Raw genomic sequence first — 21,351 nt, forward strand, 5'->3', positions numbered from 1 at the left:
TCCTGCATAGAAGATAGTTATAGTGGTATTTCTGAATATTTCTTATAGAAACATTGGTAATAGTACAGAATTTCTCAACTTCTATAATCTTAGTCATTGTTTACAAGTTATACAGAATCTTATGCCTAACAAGAAAGCACTTATTGTGCACTGGTTCTCAAAGCTCAGGATAGATATCTTTGTTAAACTGAGCGAAAGAATGAAAGAATGGAAAGAACGTAGCAAGAGAGATCAAGAGATATGGTTCACACTTTGCCACTAAGGAGCTACTTTTGGAAAACAACTTGACCACTCTTAAATCAGTTTTCATCTCTGTATATTGAACTTAAGACTCTTTGTTTTACATTCTTTTTGACTTGTGTTATTAATTTCTGCAGCTTTCTAGGATATCAACTAATTATAATCAGGATAGTCACTAGATCAATTTATTTTACCAAAATTTCCTTTAGAAACTTTTTTGCATGATATACTTTAATGTACCAACATGTTTTTTTTTTTCCGTTAAGAGTTTTTTACTTTTCAAGAACTGATGATTTTTCTTTGATTAAGAAAGCTAAGGTTAAGTTTTAGTTAGGTCATGTTTAAGTTTTAGTTAGGTCATGTTTAGGTCATGTTTATGCATATCGGTCCCCAGAATATGAATAAATTGATACTTTAAGTTATAGGCATTTGAAACACTAGGCATAAATATGTATCCAAGATATAAAATATACAGTGAAATGTTCATTTCATGTTAGAATACATTCTCCAAATCTGGACAGTAAACTTTCATCTGGAATGACTTAAAGAGAAATTATATTCTGTGGCCCAAGAGGTTTAGAATATTTACTTTAGAAACTCTTTCCTTCTATGTAGTATATCATAATAGGATCATAAAAAGCAAGTCATTGTTCCTTAACTTTCAGGACCATAATATTGCTCAGATGTTTGGATTGAATGATTTTTCATGTCTTTATTTTTATATCCTGTATATCCCTACATGTTAGAAACTTATTAATAAATAAAATCTCAAAATAAATTATTTCGCCGTCGTTTTAAAGCGGATGTTTTGTTTTGTAACCATGTGGTAATAATCTAGCTCTCAGATTTATACATGTGCTTTTGAAAAGAATGTATATGCTTTTTACTTATATTTCTTATACATACCTCTTTTTTTTTCTTTGCTTCTTTCTAGTCTTTTTTCATCTTTTCTTGTCTCCACATTTCCTTATTGTTAGGATCCATATTAAAGTGACATTTTGGAAAAAGATACTAGAAGAAGAGTTTGTCAGGAAACTACAGGAGCAGGAGGTGTTCTTTAAAATGACTGGGAAATCGGAATACCTTAACCCATCAACAAAACTGGATTTCCAAATTCTGTCTTATTCCTAGTTCGCATTCCATTGGATCATACCACTGGAAACATTCTGTTGGGGTTGGCTTTTTAAATATGTCATTCTGTTCTCTTCATCTTTTGTCACCGTCTATATCAAATAGCTCACAGTCACCTGACTCACCTTTCAGGTGATTTTTTTTTTTTAATGCAAAGATGATGGGAAAATGTACTGCAAAAGATGCTAGTGTCTGTTGGCAAAGTAACATCTTGCAGTAATTTCCTAAAATGATTTTATATTAACCCTAAACATTGTATTCTTTAGATATTGCTACTGAAAAAATTGTTTAGGGGAGTAATGTTCAGAGTTATTAAAAACTGTTACATCACTAAGTATTGATAAATCTTTTTACCTGTAAAAACATCATGCTTAAGAGCTTTAGCAATGATTTTCTCCTCCAGAATCCTTTACAAGTTAAATTAACAACATTGCTGTTGTTCATATGTTTGATTCTTAACTACAGGTTAGTTTGAAATAATAATTTTGCTCTGATGAAACATTGTCAGATTTCACCAATACACTCTAAAATGACACAACTTTATTTCCTAAGAAATGTAACAAATACCTTGTGGGAATTAGATGGGAGAAAGCAATACCTTCTTCAGTATAAGAAAAACCCAAGTTTTAAACTTTTTTTACGCATTTTATCTATTACCTATTTGTTTGAATGTGTGTATGTGTGTTTGTACATACACATAAGGGTTCTTGCCTAGAAAATAAATGAAGGTGGTATCTTCTCTGCCTGTTGACTGTGGCACTTAATAAAACTCAGGTCCTGTATCTTTGAGTTCATAGTTTTTGTAGAAAGGTTTAGAGGGCAAGAACAAGAAGGTGTGAAAAATACACATCAAGGTTTATCAGTTCTTTAACTGGTATATAGTATTTAACTGGGTGTTTAAAAAGGTTTTTTTGGTTCACTTTAATTTCCAAAGCAAACTTAGGATAACTTAACTATGAATTTCAGACTTCATCAAGACACCCAATAGCACAGAATTGTATTAAAAATAACATTAGTATGTGTTTTACATGTTGTTCTTTGTTAAATAAATACTGATTGCTCCCATATTTCTCTTACATTTTTGTGGAATTTGAAGGGTAGACTAATGGAGATCATATCTGAACAAGGAATGAAACCTCCAAGATATAGTCAGTTTACATAAAAACCAAGATAACTAATTGAATTCATAAAGCATTTATATATTTTCAGTAAGTCTTCGGTGTGGTTGTAGGGTTTTTTTGAAAACCATTTTAGATTGCTTTTTAAAGAAATAAAGATATGTTCCATAGATATTTTAATTTTGACTAAAGTTTTTTTTTTCCTTTAGTTTGGATTGCAAAGGATTCTAGGAGATGAAAGAAGTCTTTTATTATTGGCAAGAGCAATTGATCCCAAACAACCCAGCATGATGACTGAAATAGTAAAAATACTTTCTGCTATTTGTATTGTTGGAGAAGAGAACATGTAAGTATTGCTGTATTATATTTACTGCATAAAAAATGAAACTTGAAATTAGTCTTACTTTGGTTCTGTTTCTTTAGATAAATTGCATGAAAACAGTAATAGAGCTTTGAAAATTATTGATTGACATTTTTATCTTGTCTATATTTTAGCTTTTTTTGGTGATATTATGGTGACTAGGTTTAAACTTATAGAATCCTGATGAGAAATTCTTCAAAAATGCGTTCAAAATAAATGAATAGAATTTTATATTGCTGAAAGTAAAGTAATCATTAGAAAAGTGGGCAAAGGTCAGTTATCTTGACAAATACATATGTATAGACACATATCCTATGCTCTGCATCAGGCAATCTTTATTTCTTTAATTCCAGTTCACTAGATGCCCTTGTTTTGTGTTATTACCTTGTAAGAGAATGTATTTTACCTGCCTGGAAAAACTGAAATTAGGAATAATTTGGAGCTGGCAATAAACTAACATCTTAGAAAGACATAAAAAGAAAAAATTGTTGATGTTTATTAAGTGTGTCTGTATGTGTATATTTTAGAGTTAGGAAATGTTGTCAAAGATGCATTGGATCATATCTTATGGAAATAATAGTGAATCAGAAGTACAGGTTTAGTTTGATGTCATTAACAAGTCCAGTTTACAAGAAACACTGTGATAAAATTAACATTTACTAAGGACAGGAAATAAAAATTTCTTTTGAACACTTTATGTGACAATAATGCTTTCAATTTAAATCAGAACTGGGCCATGCAAAGATTTAGGAAAGTTTTAAGAACTGTTGGAATAAAGTGAAGTATTGTTTAATGCTACCTGTTCTTAAAGGACTAAAACAAACATTACAGAAAAATATTATCTGTAACTTTGTCTTTCTTAATGAGAACAAATGAGGTTACATATGCAAAAGTAAGATTTTCATAGGCATCAGAAAAATTGGTTCATGAATAAGAAACATTTTTCTCATCATTTAGGTTTTCAGTACTTAATTCATAAAATACAACATAGGCTAATACAATTACAATTATTAATTATAATTAATAATTAGTAATTATTAATTACTAATTACAATTCAATTATCACTTCAGATGTCTTTTGATAAAAAGTATCAGACTATAAAAAATTTAAATGCATGGAAATGCAGGTGAAGAAGAAAAATTTAGATGTATTATCTACATTTAACTATTCCCTACAACAGTTGTAATCATTATTTACTGGAAACATGTACTAATAAAAATTTTTTTTAAGAAGTAGCAAACTTCATTAGAAGGAAGTTAGTTTGATATTAACAGCATGTAGAGATAATTACTATTACTTTTACTTAGGTAAATAACTTTTGTTGTGCTGTGTAGAGATGTCTTTACCTGAAATTTCTTTTTTTTAAAGATTCTTATTCCATAATTAATTCTTTATAACACTTCGTTTTAAAATTATATTAATATCTTTAGTAATATAAAAATTTTAAAACTTTAAAATTTAGGTTTAGTGTTATCTAATTGAGTGTGCTTCTTATGGTATTTCCCAGAAAAATTATTTTCCTTAAGATTTTTCTATTTGAATTTTCATTTTGAGTCCCTAAATTATTGAAAAACTCTAAATGTTTATCTTTAGAAATATGTTTATGGGAACACAATTGTAATAATTGTAATGGTTTTTCAATTTGAAGTTTTTTCAAGATATTTATTTTACATTATAGTGTTTATAGTTAGTATAATATGTTTTTGACATTAACTTAGAGAGTAGCTTTGTATACCACATACACAAAGATAAGTATGTAGATAGTACATATGCCATTTAGCTTGATTTCATTATGTCACAGTATATACATATTTCAAAATATAACATTATTCACCATATACCTGTGTACAGTTTTATTAATTAAAACCATTGAATAATGATTTTAAAAATTGTAGTTGTCTATATTAATATCAAATCAAAAGACAAACAGGTAAGATTGAAGGAATAAACCATGCTTATAATGTGTGTGTGTGTGTGAAGTGGTTCTCATTTGTTTCTTGTTTTTTACCCCTTTTGCTCTGCAGTCTGGATAAACTTTTAGGAGCTATAACTACTGCAGCAGAAAGAAATAACAGGGAACGATTTTCAACAATTGTGGAAGGATTAGAAAATCATGAAGCCTTGCAATTACAGGTCAGTTAATTTTGTCTTAAATTACATCTAGAATTATATTTAGAGTACTCCTTTTGTGTGGCATCCTACTCCATTTAAAGTGGTATTTAAATACAAAGGAATGTAAAAATAAAATTCCTCCTGTTGTGGAGATTTTATTTGTGAAAATAACAATTTGTTTAAAATTAGGAAAACATTACTGAATTAGTATGAATATGGTCCTTATGGTTATCATTGATATCATACTTTTCTAATTAATGTAATAAAACCGGGAAGTTAAAGACTTAGTATTGACCAGGGCCAAGGGGAAAGCAGTTGAGTCAGTTCTATTATCCTAACAGATGTTATTGAAGTCCACGGACTTTCAATTTTTTTTAAAAAAAATTATATTTGTCTCTCTTTGTGACATTCAAGCAATATACATAGGTTTAACTCACCAAAACAAAGGTGATTGAATTGCAACCCTATGTCAGGGGACATCTGATAGCCTTTTGTAGACCCGGCCAATGTGTTTCCTTCAGAAAATAGAAAATTGTGAATTTGTGTGGTATACAGATTTTTGTTTTAATAAAGTTGTTTTATTAAGAAAAAGAAAACAACAAATCCATCCTTTCTTTGATGGTTACAGGGAATGACCCATTTTATGAAAAATAACTTTCTTGTTTAGGGATGAGAAGTCATGTTTATTGCCTATATTTGGCAAAGTATAATATTTGGAAAATCAAACTCATGTTTATAGCTTGTATTTATATTTGGTAAATTAAACATCTCAATTTGCATATGTCATTTGATTTAATTATCCAACTCAACTTTGCATATGTTATTCTGATCTCCATTTTGCTTATGAGATATATAGGCTGAATGAGTTTAATTAAATTAGCTTGTGTAAAGTCACTCACCTTGTAAGAGTCAGAATGTGATACCTGGTGTTTCTGGTCGATGGTAAAATCTTTTTCTTTAGACATTGTATGACTTTTAATGTAACATGGAAAACACTGTTTGAAGGAGTTTTTTTTTTTTTTTTTTTGGTACCGGAAATTGAACACAGGATCTTGTGCTTGCCAGACAGGCACTGTGCCAGTGAGCTATATCCCCAGCACTGAAAGCTTTTTAAAATTACTTGTATGATCATTCAATAGAGAATGTAGTTTCACTTTTAATTTTATCAAATTGTTCAGTGTTGAAACACTAAAATTTCTTTTCTGATATGAAATTATACCACTAATGTTTTACTTGCGTATTATGAAATACTGGTTTCTTTTCCATCAGTTTGAGACTCTGTCAGACAGATAAAATGCCTTGTATAAAAATCATCTGTAATGTGACAAAGTTATAAGATAACCTTTTATGATGTACTTTTAATTTAAATGCATTTTTAAAAAATATGATTTTTCCTTTTTTTCTTTTTTATAGTATATTTGTCTTTATCATGAAATTTAATTTCAATGAAAATTATACCTGTACTGAAAAATTGAAGACTCTCTTTCAGTTAACTTTTTTAAAATTTTTCTTTGTTCCTGGGATTAGGCCTATAACTAAGTTTCAGTGATGTTTAGCCTTCTCTAAATTTGTATATGTCTTGCAAAATTTATATAGAAGAGTGAAGTATTTTCTTTTTATTCAGTGTTCTCATTATACTTTATATTCAGTTTGCCATACTCCAGCCAACTATATTTACATATTTAAGGAAACCATTTAAAATGAATTTTTTAATACTAGATTTCTGTGAATTATGTATTACTATCTTCAGTTTACTAGTCTAGGAAATGAATTTTCAGGAGGCTAAGTAACCCACTCAAAATCACATAGCTGTTAAGGAATGTAAGTGTGATTTGAATTCAGATTTTTATGATGGCCGTATGTGAACACTGCTTTACCTGTTCTTTATAGTAATGTCTTTTTCGTATAGTAATGTCTTCACCACAGTAGGATGCTATTGACATTTCCTAGCTTACCCCAAGTTGGTCAGAGTGGAATTTTAAAAATTACATATGTTTAATAAGAAACATGTGGAAAAATTATGAACATCTTGGTAACTACTCGAGAAATTACTGAGTTTTGATTATAGATATAAATATATGCAGACTACTATTTGAAATTTCAACTTTTTTTTTTTTTAACCTGGGATTAAACTCACAACCTCATGCTTGCCAGGCAGATGCTTTTGCTGCTGAGCTATATCCTGGCTCTGAAATTTCAACTTTAATTAATAATTTGTCATACAGAGCCTATTACTATTACAAGAATTGTGAATTAGGTTTACTTGGAGTATTTACTATGAATGAAAAAAAATCTTTAAAAGTGCAAAAATATATTTAGGATGCAGAAATGAAAAATGTTTAGCTCTGTTTAAAAAAGATAATTACTGTTGTATTCTAAATCAATGGTCTTTCTGTTTCAGTAGTATTCTCAATTGTTACAATAGTCCCAGGAAGAATATATGTTAAAATATAGGACTAATTATATTTTAAAATAATTATATAAATTCCCACCCCCATTTTTATTTTAAGACAGCTTATTGTAGGTTTTTTTCAGTTTACTTTAAAGTAAAATTTTACTTTTGTTAAATTTTCATTATTTTTAATAGTTCATGAAAAATGTAGAAGATAAACCATATATCTTGATATGGTGTCTTTTCATTGACTTCTCTTTAGCTTGGTTATATTCTTCTTTCCCACATGGTGCAATACCTTTTCATTTGATTTATGCTTCTAACTAGTTGTTATCTCCGTTTTTCATTTTTGTGAAAAACTCATGTGTCTAAAAAGAATAATCTTTACATGTTTTCTAATGTATTTCTCTCAACCCAGCTTTATCACAGCTCTCAAAAAAATCTACAGTGATTGTGTTTTAAAATCTAGTGGCTTCTTTCCAATCCTGATCATTTGGTGCTATTGATCATTACCTTTTTGAAAGTCTTAACTTCTCTTACCTTCTTGCTCTCTGACTTCTTGTTATTTTTCTTTTTTTATTTTCAAGAGAACAAAACAAAACAGAACAGAGCAAAGCAGATCAGAACAAAACAATGCAAGCAACAGGATTTCAAAACAACAAGAAATCAGTGGCTACCATAATGTCTCTTGTTTTCTTTGATATAGTTTTCTGTATCTTCATGAATAATGAATTAAAACAAAACAAAATAGTATAAAACCTATCAAAACAAAAGAATGAAAGCATTATAGATCTTCAAACCCAGACAGTAAAAAAATCAACAATGGGTACCATAATGTCTCTTGTTCTTTACAAAATAGCTGTCCATACCTTCACACATATTGAAATCAAATAATAGCAAACATACTAAATCCAATCAAAACAAAGAATAAAAGCATTATTGGACTTCAAATTAAGATGATACAAAATCAGCAATGGCTACCATAATGTCTCATTTTCTTCAAAGTAGCAGTTCATACCATCACACATATTTTGTAATTGTTGTTTTGCTATCTTTTAATATGTTTCTTTTCTTCTGACTTCTCAAATATTTTATTCTCTAATTTCTATCAGTAGTCCTCTTTATTATCTTTATTATCACTTTACATTATTCTATCCATACGTGTCTGTACCTATATATATGCACACATGTAATTATGCTCACGTGTGTGTACACATTTGTGTTATTTTCTTCATTAAAAATCTCAATTGCTTCTCTGCTTTTTATATACAACTGTGTGCCAATAATTGTCCAGATGTGTAAGTCCAGTCCATGCAAGTTTCTCTTTTTAAACCTATTATCTAAGAATATAACTAGATATCCTACATGTATTACCAAAATAAAAATTAAAAATAGCATTCATAGCCCATTGCTAGACCATATTCAAAATTTTTCTCCTGGGCTATCTGATTTAAACATATAGGAGAGACAGTAATAGTCTCATTTTATGGATGAGTAAACTGTGGTATATAAAAATTAAATGGCATTTCTATAGTACAGGTACATAGTATACAAAGGTCAGATTAGACACCAGGGAGTCTGGCTCTAAAACACTTGTAAGTACTATCTGAATCTTTTTTTTATGTTAAAACTGAACTCATTGTCTCTTTGCTTAAACCTAATTCCTCCCAAAGGAACCTATTCTTCTTTCTGTGTTTCTCATTTTAGATTATGGAGATATGATCTACTCCAATGTAGTTTTCTTCAAGTTATCGTTCTTCTTTGTCCCTGCATCTAAACATTTGTCAATTCTTAACATTGTTTCTACCCCACTGCCTTTGTCTTTTCCCACCAATATTATTTCAACTATTTCCAAACTAGTAATATCCTAATTTCCTAATTAGTAGTAACTCATATGAATGCACCCTTCCTCCTAAACAAATGTTCTACACTGTTTTCCAAAATACATCTGATTTTAACATATTGGAAAAACTTATGTTTATGACTGATTTCTATGTTGATAATGGTGAAGTTTATGGATATACACAACATCATGATTTCTCTATGAAAAACCTAAAACGTATATAAAGTGCAAAATAAAAGATAATAGGAAGTGGGGAGATAGATATTTGCAAAAAGGAAGGGAACTGAGAGATGGAGGAGAGAGGAAGAAAATGAAGAAATAATTAAAATGTTATATTCCTGGGTCTGGGGATTTAGCTCAGCGGCATAAGTGCCTGCCTTGCAAGCAGGCAGTCGTGAGTTCGATCCCCGGTACCAATAAAAAAAAAAAAAAAAAAAAAAAAAAAGAAAATGTTATATTCCTGTACCAACTTTCCATAAGGAGTATAATCATTATCTATTGTAAACATGTACTGATGAAAAATCAGAATTAAAATAGAAAAGAAATGTGGCTCCTATTTAACACTATGACTTTAAGACTTTCTCCCAAATGAACTTTATGTTTTAACCAAACTAAACATGATGTTTCCTGAATATGCTTTAGAATTGTAAATATGCACACATTTTAAAATTATGCATAATACATTTGCTAATATTTCTCACCCTTGCTCACTCAGGTTTATTTCCTTTTGGTAAGTTTAATGAGAACACAAAAGTTGACAAATATTGTTACATTCTGCAGGAGTCTGGGAAGGCTTGAGTAGGGCAATACTTAAAATAGGTTTTGGAGGATAAGAATTTTTCAGAGGTAGTATTTTCTGATACAAAAGCAATATTTTGTTCGAGTGGACTACAAGAGGGGCTTTCCAGAGTGAGAAAGTAGTGGCCATGATCATCTCTAAGTTATTTCACAAAACAAGACAGAGCAAGGTAATACCAACATCTTGCTGAAACTTACTTCTACTTTAGCCATATAGGGAAAAACGTGGGTGCAATGAAAATTAGTAATTATTTATCAGAAGAGAATGTAATATTGTTAACATCCAGTGATATGATATCAAAACAGCTACTTTCATAGAGTATAATTAATGTGAAAGGTACTATATGCTTACAATATTTCAGAAATTAAGGAGAAGGCTGTTAACCATGATTTAATATATTTAGTTGTCTTCTGATGTGATAAAAATAGTTAAGAAAAATTTCTGTGTTGTAATTGAATATAGGCCACAAAAAAGAAAGAAGTAAATTTACCTTTTCTGGATGTATAATAGTTTTCTCTTATCCAAATTTGACCTATGTATCAATTTATGGTTTCAGAATACAAATGAGTACCAAACACAAAATAAAGCAATCTGAATAGCCTATTAAATTCATCAAATAAGCTTCATGACAAGAAAGACCTTGTAGTCTTAAAAATAGACCCTCTTGATTGTTTTCTTTTGTTACCTTAACTAACTTAGTTTTCTGTTTTCCATCTCTTAAGAGACTCAAAGCACAGGTTAGAACCTTGGGAAAGGATTTTTTTTCCAGAGTGGTATCCTTCTGGGATCACCAAGAAGTGACAACTAACAGACTAACTCCAAGAAAGAAAAGATAGAAACAATAAAATATTGAACCGAGGGTGCAATCAGTGATGACACTTAATTTCATTTAATGCCAGGATGAGTGACCCTAGCAACCTCAGCAGCTCCCAAAGGCTTTTTCAGTTATGAATTGAAAATTCATACAGTGATTACTTCATGTTCATAATATATTTTGCTCCTTAAGCCAATGATATGTTATTTAAATTTGTATTCATAAATAGTGACAAAATTATTTCAATTTTGGATTGATACGTTCCTATTCTTTGAAAAGGCAGTAATTGTGACACAAAGAATGGAAATACTTTTTAAAAAATTTTTTATTTAAAGTAAGACTAAACAAAACAATAAATGGATAGATATAATACATACTTTCAAAAAAAGTATAAAAAATAAACAGTAATAAACCATTAGTTGATTCTTACATATTGTTTTCTTACAAATAATTGTTCAAGATACAAAAGTGGAACATATAGCTGGGAATTCAAACAGCAAGGTTGCAAATAGTTCTATTCAACTATTTAACAAAAACTTAATAATATGGTTATCAATCCTATACACTTGAACATATATGCAGTTATCCATATCTTCATTTATGTTGAGATTAAACAAACCAAAGCAGACTAAAATCACTCTGGACAAAGAATAATAGTACTGCTGGATTTCACATCATGACACTCCGGGAACAGTACTGGATACTGTAGTGTCTTTTTTCCTTCAAAGTATTTGTTCTTTTTATCGTGTGTCATAAGATCAGTTGTCGTAAACTGTTTATAGGTTCTACACATGCATTAGTCTTAACATGTATTTTTATACTTTCTATATTAGAGGGGAAAATAAAATGAAGTAGGACAGAATAAAACATATTCCTATAGATACATAAAATGAAGGATATATAAAATCGCTGTATAAGGAGTTCTAGTGTGGTTCCTGTGTTATCTCTTATTTTCAATAGAATTGGCTATATCATCAGATATATTAAAATTGAATATATCAGTACATAACAGTATTGATAGAAACACAACTTTGTATATAGTGTAAAACTGCAAAAACAGGTAGTAATCAAACCAGAATGGGAATTTTAGTGAATCTTATCATTTTCTGCATCATTGTCTATACTCTCAGACTTGATGCCATCAATTATAACAGTTTTGAATAAAATCTGTCAATAACAAACAGCAATCAAACAAACCAGATTTAACTAAGATCCATCATGATATAACAGTATAAGTTATACAGGGCTCCAGATTAACTTAATAGGAAATTTAAGATGATTACTGTGCTATATCCTGATATTTTGGGGATGGTTTTCTGTGCCCTCAGATCTAGTGCTTGTAGACAAACTGGGACAGAATAAGTTCTATCTAAGCAGAGTGGTGCGTGTAATACGGGTTTTGATTCTTGATACACTATTAATAATATCTTCTGCTGTCTTTTTCAAGACTATTCCTCCCCTTCTCCCCCAGGGAATACTGTGCATTTTTGGGTCTCACCAACACCCTTGGTTTTAAATTGGGGGAGGCCAACCTGCTATTTACCTAAGTGGTTCCGAACCTTCTCCCTCCTGGACTTGATCTCTAGGTTCACGTATTCCTTTACCTATTAAAGCCTGTCTTTCCAACCTATCCACAAATACTGGTCTAGTTGCCCCTGTTACTCTCTGGTTCCCTGTCACATAGAGCATTGTTTTCTCATATTTGAATTTTGTTGCATATACCCTTTTTCAGGTTAATTATATTTCCTATAAAGAGAATCTCAGTGAACCCTACCTCTTGATCTACTCTGCTTGTGATTCTTTTTTTTTAATTTAGTGTGTCAAGGCCATCTATATTAGAGATTATAGCCAATCTTCTCTGCCTCATTTCTGTTGTGCTCTTTTTCCGTCATTAGTTGTCCGTCTTCTTCATTTCACTTTCTGTTCCATTCATCTTGAGGCCTCTCTGCCACTGTTTCTGGAATCTTGGTACTTTTCTCTCTTTTTAGAATGTCCTTCAGTATTCTCTGTAGTGTTTGATTGGTGGTCACAAATTCCCCCAGTTACTCGTTGTCTTGGAAGCATCTTGTTTCTCCATTAATTTCTAGAGATAGTTTTTCAGGGTACATCAATCTGGGTTGGAAGGTATTTTCTTTCAGGGCTTGGAATGCTTCATTCCAGGCATATCTTGATTTGATGGTTTGTGTTGAGAAGTCTGCTGTAATTCTGATGGGCTTTCTCTTGTAAGTAATCTGTTTATTGTCTCTGGAAGCTTTTAATATTCTGTTTTTATATTGGATTTCTGGGATTTTGATTATTATATGCCTGAGTGTAGTTCTATTTTGGTTGTAGGTGGCTTGAGTTTTATATGACTCATACATCTGAATATCATTTCCTTTTCCTATGTTTGCGAAGTTTTCCTTAATTAATTCTGTGAACAGTCTTTGTAGTTCCTTTGTTTGTACCCCTGCTTCTTCATTCACATTATTTATTCTTAAGTTATAGTTCCTCTTGTCGTCTTTTAGCCTTTGTATAGTTACTGCTTGTTTCCTTGTTATTTTTAAGAAATTTTTCCTGTCATGATCCCACATTGCAAACCTGTGCTCCAGTTTGGATAATCTATCCTTAGTTTCTTTCAAGCAGTTTTATCAGCTTTCAATGGAGTTTTTAATTTCCTGGTAATCTCTTTGAATCTTCTTCATGTATTCTATGTTTTCTTTATATTCTTCATCAAACGATTCTCCCCCTTTTTTGTTCCTTCATTCTTCCATCTATGTCTTCTTGAGAGGTGCTTAGCATTTCTTTTATTTATCTATTTATATCTTGCTTTACTTGGTTAAATATTCACTTTTGAACTGTTTCTAGGTCCTGAATATATCTCCTTATATGTACTGGTGCTGTGCCTGATATTGTATGTTTGCTGTCCTCAATATCCTTTGTATTTACCTTTCCTGGGTTAATGTTCTCAAGGTTGGGAGCTGGGGACTTGTTTCCTCTTCTTATATTGTTTGTTTTTTCCATACAGGTGTATATAGAAGGCCCCAGTTTCTTTCTTTGTTGGTTATAATTCTTCTTCTGAAGAGTGCTGGCTAGATGGTCCTGCCCACTGCAGGGTGCTATTGAGATGCAAACAGGGGCAGCTTATGCTGGCCCTTCCCCTCTGGTCAGTCAACTTCCTGAGGCCTTCACTGCATTTGTGTATGCAGGGCTTAGGGAACTGGTTTGGGCTAACCTATTGGATCTTGGCCTGGGGCAAGATCCAGGCCAAGCCCATCCCACCAATCCCATTTGAGAAGGGAGCAATTGATTGAAGTCACTGTTCTCCTTGTTCTTGCCAGTCTGCCCTGTCCGAGAATGTCCTCTGTTTGAGCCCCTTTGCTGTGGAATGGTTTTACTCCCGGTACTTACCGCAGGTCGATTCAGGTTCCCCGCCAGCTCAGCTTTTGTGCTTGCCAACACCCTGACTGTGTTTCCGGTGGTTCCAAGGGGTGGGATTTTGGGCCCCTCTGTAAGTCATGGCCAAGCCATGGGAGTACACGTGCTGCATTGGGGGCACCGATACTTTAGTTGTTCCCAATAGTAGCACCAGGACTATACGTTTGATTGGTTCTTCTCATCTTAGTTTCTTTCTGGATCGAGAATGTTCATCTCCCTCTGTTCCGGACTCCCCATTCTGTGTTATTTTGAAATCTAATTTGACTATCTCTGAGAGCCTCTGTAGCCTGCTGTTATCTATGCTCCACTTTTACCTGATCTCCCTAGAATGGAAATACTTAAGATGTCTTTTTACTTCTCACATTTAGATAATATTTATATTTCTGAAAAAGATTAATACTCTAGTCTATTGCTATAAAAAGATGTGGAAATATTATTTAACTTTTTTTGTAATTAATTATATTGCTGTTAGAATTTGGTGAACAGTAAAGTGTATATTGAGAAAGCTTTGCCTTATTTAAACTACTGACTTTAGTATGTCTCCTAATTATTTAATACTATAGTTAATATTCAATTCTGTTTTCATATTCAACTATATAGATTATGTGTAATGGAAGAACATTTCCAACGTTTATTTATTGTAAAGTTTTATGTTAGTATGTTCATTAATTATGACTTACTGTTTTTTTTCATTGTCTCTCAAGCTAAATATTTTCATTTGTTTAAAAGTACAGTTACAAGATCATTATCTTGTTTCTTATGGCATGTTTTCTTTACTTATAGGCTATTAATACAAACCATTAAGCTAGAATTTCTTCTGGCAAAAACAACCCTAACAGAAGGCAACTTTTCTCTCTATTAATTTCAGATTGGGCATGTACTTTGGGTTATTCGCTCATGCCCTAGTTGTAACAATAATAAGCACTCATCCAAATACAATAGTATAGCCCTGTACACAATATGCAAATTTATATAAATATTGACACAACTTGCACAAATTCTTATTGTAGATTAGACAGTCATGCACTTAAGTTGTAAGCATCATAAATTACTTTGTATGTCTGTTAATGTAATGCCCAGCCTATGCTAAATATTTAGCTAGGTGTCTGTTTTATTTTGATATCTAAAGATTGCTAGAAATTGAGTCACCTTGTTAATTTATCATATAGATAACTTACAATCTTATAAACAACCTAAATTGTCTCTTTTAAAACATGTAGCTTTTGATTTTTGAAACTGAAAGAAAAATAGATGATCTCCTCCAGAGCAGCTTAGCTGTATAAGATACAGACACAAAAATAAAAGCAGTATACCTTTTACTCTACCTTGAAAAAAAACTCTTTCATAATGATAGGTCTAGAGAACTGGGTGTGATGGTATAGACATATATCCTAGGATTTGGGAGTGTGATACAAAAGGATCACCACCATTTCAAGAGAAGCCTGTGCTACATAGTGAATTCAAGGCCATTCTGAATTATGTGAGACCTTGCAACAAACAAACAGTCAGGAGAACACAAGTCAAAATACTTTTGCAATATTTTTGTGTTTGTATTTTTCTATACTTTTGATCTATTTATACTGTTTCTATAGATATGTAACATTTTTACTAAATCAGGAATTTTCCAGAAGTTCCCTTGAATTAAACTCTCTGAACCTGTACTACTCACTATAGATTCTAAAAGTAATCAATTAAAATGTGTTATTCTTAATAAATTCAAATAGGTTAAGTTAAACTATTTGCCAGTAGCCTTAGATTAGATTAGCATTTTCAAAAATACCTTTGTTGGATAAATAATGAAACACATCTTGTTCATTCTCATCAAGTTTATAATTTCCAGAAAGTAAGTCCTCTTTTATGATAGGAAAGTTCAACGCTAGAAAAGCTAAACTCATTTCCAATATCAGTATAATTAATGAGACATGTCATTGGAAAATACAGCCTCATATATATTCTATTATTTAGTGCATATTAGTATTGACAGAGGTTTCTAGTTGATATTAATTGATTTGCATTAATTTTTTACACAAAAATTATCTTTTTAAACCAAGTTAATTTAATTATGTGTTTTATCCTCTATCTTGTCCAAATTCACTCCAAAAAGAGGACTAAAAGAGTATATATCAATGTAATGATTTCTCCAAGTTATTACTGTTGTTTGTTAAATATTTGGATACTTTATAACTTCATTTGATTTATTTTAGGAAAGTATTTGTAACTATGGAGAACTGAGGCCAGTGGTACTCTGATGATAGATGGCTATGAAAGATACTTTTTGTAATCATTTCAAAAGCTCTACGTGCATACTTTCTGAGCTTTGAGTTTCTCAGTGGAAGTTCAATTTTTTTGTCCTGTTAAAGCATGCACATTTCCCCATCCATCACCTCTTTGTTACAGTTAGTTTGAACATCAAAAACTACTGTTAATTTTGTTGTTCATAATCTAAAGATAATCATCATTGTATATGTAGAAATATTTGCATTTTTTCACTTCATTGTATATATATATATATATATATATATATATATATATATATAAATATATATAAATGCCATTAGTGAATGCATTTGGATGTATTTAAGTAAATACTTCTTTAATTTATTTTGTTATTTTTTCTAAACAAAATTTCCTCTCTTAATTGCAGGTGGCCTGTATGCAGTTTATAAATGCCCTCGTCACTTCTCCATATGAACTTGATTTTCGAATACATTTAAGGAATGAATTTCTTCGTTCAGGACTAAAAGGAATGTTACCAGTAAGTTGTAGATACACATTTATTATGCTAATGAACTATACCTTTTTTTTCCTATTTAGATAAATGTATATCTTCAACAAGAGTATACACATGTGCCTTGCTATTCTTTTTTGGTGAAGAATTAGACATTTTGTAAGCTTTTATATATTGCAGTAATATCAGTTTCATTATAGAGTGATGATTTATGATTTAAAATTTAGATATTGATATGTTATGTGTTTTGTGTTTTTTGAGTTCTTCAAGTCAATAGGGAACTTGTTTGAATTTTGACTGTTGAGAATATAAAAGGTCATATTGCTAAAGAGAAAGATTTATTTCTCAAAACAAATATTAGTTACAATTATAATGTTGAATAGTTTTGGAAAAATATATTATCTGTATCTAGGATAAATGAGCACATTCTAATAGCTACTGTGGCCTATAATTTATTTTATTAAGCATGTTACCAGAAGAGTGACTTTTTAAAAGAAACAGATATTGTTAAACGGAGACACAAGATTAACTGAAAATTGAGAAATAAAAATTAGAAATTAGCTGTTAAAGAACTAGTAAGTGTATAATGTGCATCTTTAAATTTCCATTAACCACTCTTCACTAAAACTGATTTTAAGTTGTATGATTGGGTCTACCTGGTTTCAGAAATTTGTATATCATAGTTATCTTGAGTGGTTTTTTAATTCTTGATTTTAAAAACCATGGAATTGGCTGCACTGATTACAGTAACATTTTAAATGACACACGTAGAGATTGAATGTGCAGTTAACATAGGTGAATGCATAATTATAGTGTTTATAGCATATGCTTATTCTTGTTTGTCAATAATTTTTTTTTCTCCAAAGCTTCTGACCTTAGAAAGTTAGAAAATTTCTTATCTAGTGCACTTTTGAATTGCTTTTTAATTGGTTTCCCTGCTTTTTCTTACTGTACCATTTCGCTTTCTAAGAAGGTACTCTCTGGACACTTGCTGGCTGCAGGGACTCTAGCATTTTGTACTTGTTTACTAGTATGACATATTTTGTGCTTGTTGCTATTTCTCTTCTTGGCTTTCATTTGGCTTTATTTCTAGTTGAACACATTTTATACTACTAAATGGTTAGTTAAGAAATCTGTGATTCTCATTTTGATTTCTTTTGGTTCTCATCATTTTTGGGAGGACTGGTTTTTTGAGACAGGATTTTGCTGTTATAGTTCAGGGTGGCCTTGAACTCAGGGTAATCCTCCTACCTCAGCCTCCTGAATACTGTGATTGCGTGTGTGCTATACCATGTCTGGCAATTCTCATCACTTAAAAAAAATGTTAGACAAGATAACTGTTCTCCTTACCTTTTGCCTTTTTGTCTGAATGTATTAATGCCTTCTAGGCTTAGTGATCTCATGATATGTTGTTCATTTGGTTATACTGAGAACTACGATTTTGAACCAGTATTACGAAGCTACGAAGCTATGCTGTTTCATTGACTGTTTAGCTCTATGTGAGGCCTTTTTTAGGAGGAAGTACTTCTTATATTATTCTTCCTGAACTCTTCATGGCTGTAGTTTCTCCCTGGAGTTCTTGACAATGAGTACTCACCTTGTGTCTGTGGAAGCAGGTTCTTCTTCCTAGAAGCCAGGTGAACGTCTAAACTGCTTTTTGTTTTGTTCTTTTCTTTTCTGCACTGTGCTCTATTTCTCTAGCTTCTCTGTAGTTTCTAGTTTTCCTTTTATGCCCCTCCTGATTTCTGGAATTTATAGGTACTGTTTTTGATTTTCTCCAAGTTATTATTTTCTAAGTGTCTGGATTCTGGGTCCCCGAGAGGTTGTATTTTTCTGCTGATCTCTGCTCTGTCATTTTTCTTCATCTGTTTTATTTAGTTAAATGAATAAATATTAGGTAAATCAGGTATACAAAAGAGCAGTGTAGTGAGAAATTGTGTTTCTTAGGCTGTGGATATACTTTATCTCATTTGAAAGACTGACGAGCCCTTTTTAATCGTTTGGAAAGCTTGCCTAGTAATCACTATTGTACTGATAATGAGATTTGATTTCCTTTGAAGTGTGCTGAATTGTAAAAACTTATTTTATGTTTCAGTTATTGTGCAAAAAATGTGTCATATCTATGCATTTGTTCTGTTAAAATATACATGCTAATGATAGTATAATTCTGTAATTTGTGATAGCCTTTCATAATACGCTTTTTGGATACATTTTCATTGTATAGGATATCTGTCATATTAGTGCTATGTAAAAAAGTAATTGACTAAATTTTTGTTTTATCAAGATTTTATGGATACTTCTTTCAGGGTTTGACATTTGTCTGAGAGAAAATTTTATAAATATAAATATATGAATATATATGATCATATATTCATTTTAGAAGCCTGGAACATTATTGACAAAAAACATTTACAATATATTACACTTGGACATGTTTATCATTTTCTAGTATGCTATATAAATTACACACTTAATGAGTTATTTTCACTGAAAATATTTTAATCATGTAGACTATTTTCCATGTTTTCTAATGTTTTTATGCTAATTAGATGGCAGTATTTACATTTTTCTATTTTTCAAACCTTTGAATGTATTCAAGTTTTATGGTATATATCTAAGAGAATGTGTTGTGAGATAAGAATAAGATAAAATATATCCTTTAAATGTGTGAATAAAATGTGCAAAATGTTTCTGTAATGGGCAGCATATAGATCTGATTTCTGTGATTTTCTGAATGTGATTCAGAAATGTAATGATATGATCTGCTAATGTTACATAATTTGCATTCAAATAAATTTCTTCATTCTTCTTCAAATTGACAAATAGAACCTAAAGCAAATTCTTACACAAGATGAAATTATTTGAATACATTGTGCAGAAATTTACTCAAAAGTATGTTTTGTTCTATAGATGTAATTTTAATAAATCATTATGTGTGTAAATGTTAGCACAAGAACATGTGAAAATAGCCTAAATTTGTGTTTAGCTTCAGTAATAACGATTACAGCTCCATTTATAATTATTGTTTTAAATAAAAATATAAACAACAAATAGATCCCATTTATTTTATTTACCTAATTTGAAGTACACCATGCTTGCATTTCCTTTTAGAGTTCAAGTTCAGCTCTGAACAACCTAGTCCCACTTTTGCTATCACCCTTGAGCATCTAAAGTTGTGATTATCGATTTGGTTTTTGAAAGCTGCATCTTAGAGGACAAATATTAAAGATTTTCCAGGTGATATATATTAAGCCCAACAATCTCTAGTGTGGCATGCTTCTGAAGTTTTTTTATACTATTATTTTGAAGATCATCAGAGCTTTATAATGCATGTGCTTATGATATATTTCAAAAAGAAATCTTCAATGCCCAAGTTGGTATTTTGTGATTAGGCTAAGGAAAAATGAAAGTTGGGGAGGAAGGGTAGATTTCTAGATTGATTTTAAAAAAGTTCTAACACCTTTTTGCTTTAAAATCGCAAAACATCATTTAAAATAATTTTGTTTATGTAGCATTTCTATGCCATACTTGGGAATGTTGTGCTTGAATATATCTTTGCATTTGTTCTTTGTTAATACAATTGGTGTATGTTTACTTTTCTTGCCAGAGGCATATGGAATGTTCTAACTGCATGCATTCTGTTCAGTTGTTGATTAGTATGTTTGTTCAAACGTATAACATTTAATTTGGCTTGTTAGCAATTAGTGTTTATTTTTGTAGAAGTGGGTATTTATTTTTAGTGAATAAAGAAGGATGTGGGAGATAGCCAGAAAATGCAGTGAGTGCAATAAGATTCTTTTGTTTCGAAATAGAAAAACTTTGTTACATTTTCTGTTTTCAGGAACTGAATTGCCTGGGTTTGGTATTTGAAACTACTTCTATGTGTATAAATGAAGAATTATTTTCTGTTAATTATTGTTGAAATACTCTATTGTCAAACTGTTGATTATCTGCTAAATTTTGTATTTATATATTAGGGTCTAAAAGAAAAAGAGAATGAAGAGCTTGATATTCAGTTGAAAGTATTCGATGAGAATAAAGAGGATGACCTAAATGAATTGGCTCACCGCCTAAATGACATTCGAGCAGAAATGGAATATCCTTTGACAAACCACAGAAATAATATTAATAGGGAATTTTGGAGTGAAGTTTTGGACCCATTATTAGAGATTTTTGTTTGCTAGTCCAATTAATATGTTTGTTTACATTAGAACCTCACTGATGTTGTTCTTTAGATTTGTACTGAGGAATTGTTATGCTGTACTGAGTATGCAGACTATATTAAAATCTGCAAAGTGGCTCCCTGTATTTTAGATATACTCTGCTCAGTGGCCTTAAGTAGACAAGAGCGTAAGCACATGTATACCTAGCATATAAAAATGAGAAAAAAGTTCTCTT

At 30.9% G+C, this 21,351-nt stretch overlaps 1 protein-coding gene across 7 annotated transcripts in view; it reads left to right on the top strand.

Annotated features, from left to right (window-relative positions):
- The window catches only part of Diaph2 (diaphanous related formin 2), an 875,814-nt gene that overhangs the window by 224,245 nt on the left and 630,218 nt on the right, over positions 1-21,351 (top strand). For all 7 annotated transcript variants that reach the window (XM_063245551.1, XM_063245550.1, XM_063245546.1 and 4 more), the window contains 4 exons: positions 2,699-2,835; positions 4,876-4,984; positions 16,870-16,980; positions 20,931-21,049. In XM_063245551.1, coding sequence (XP_063101621.1) covers positions 2,699-2,835; positions 4,876-4,984; positions 16,870-16,980; positions 20,931-21,049 — 476 coding nt within the window. The remainder of the gene's footprint in view (positions 1-2,698; positions 2,836-4,875; positions 4,985-16,869; positions 16,981-20,930; positions 21,050-21,351) is intronic.

Source organism: Cavia porcellus, unplaced genomic scaffold (genome assembly GCF_034190915.1).
Source record: "Cavia porcellus strain 051 isolate PalLab524CR breed Dunkin Hartley unplaced genomic scaffold, mCavPor4.1 scaffold_3, whole genome shotgun sequence".
Classification (NCBI taxonomy): Eukaryota; Metazoa; Chordata; class Mammalia; order Rodentia; family Caviidae; genus Cavia; species Cavia porcellus.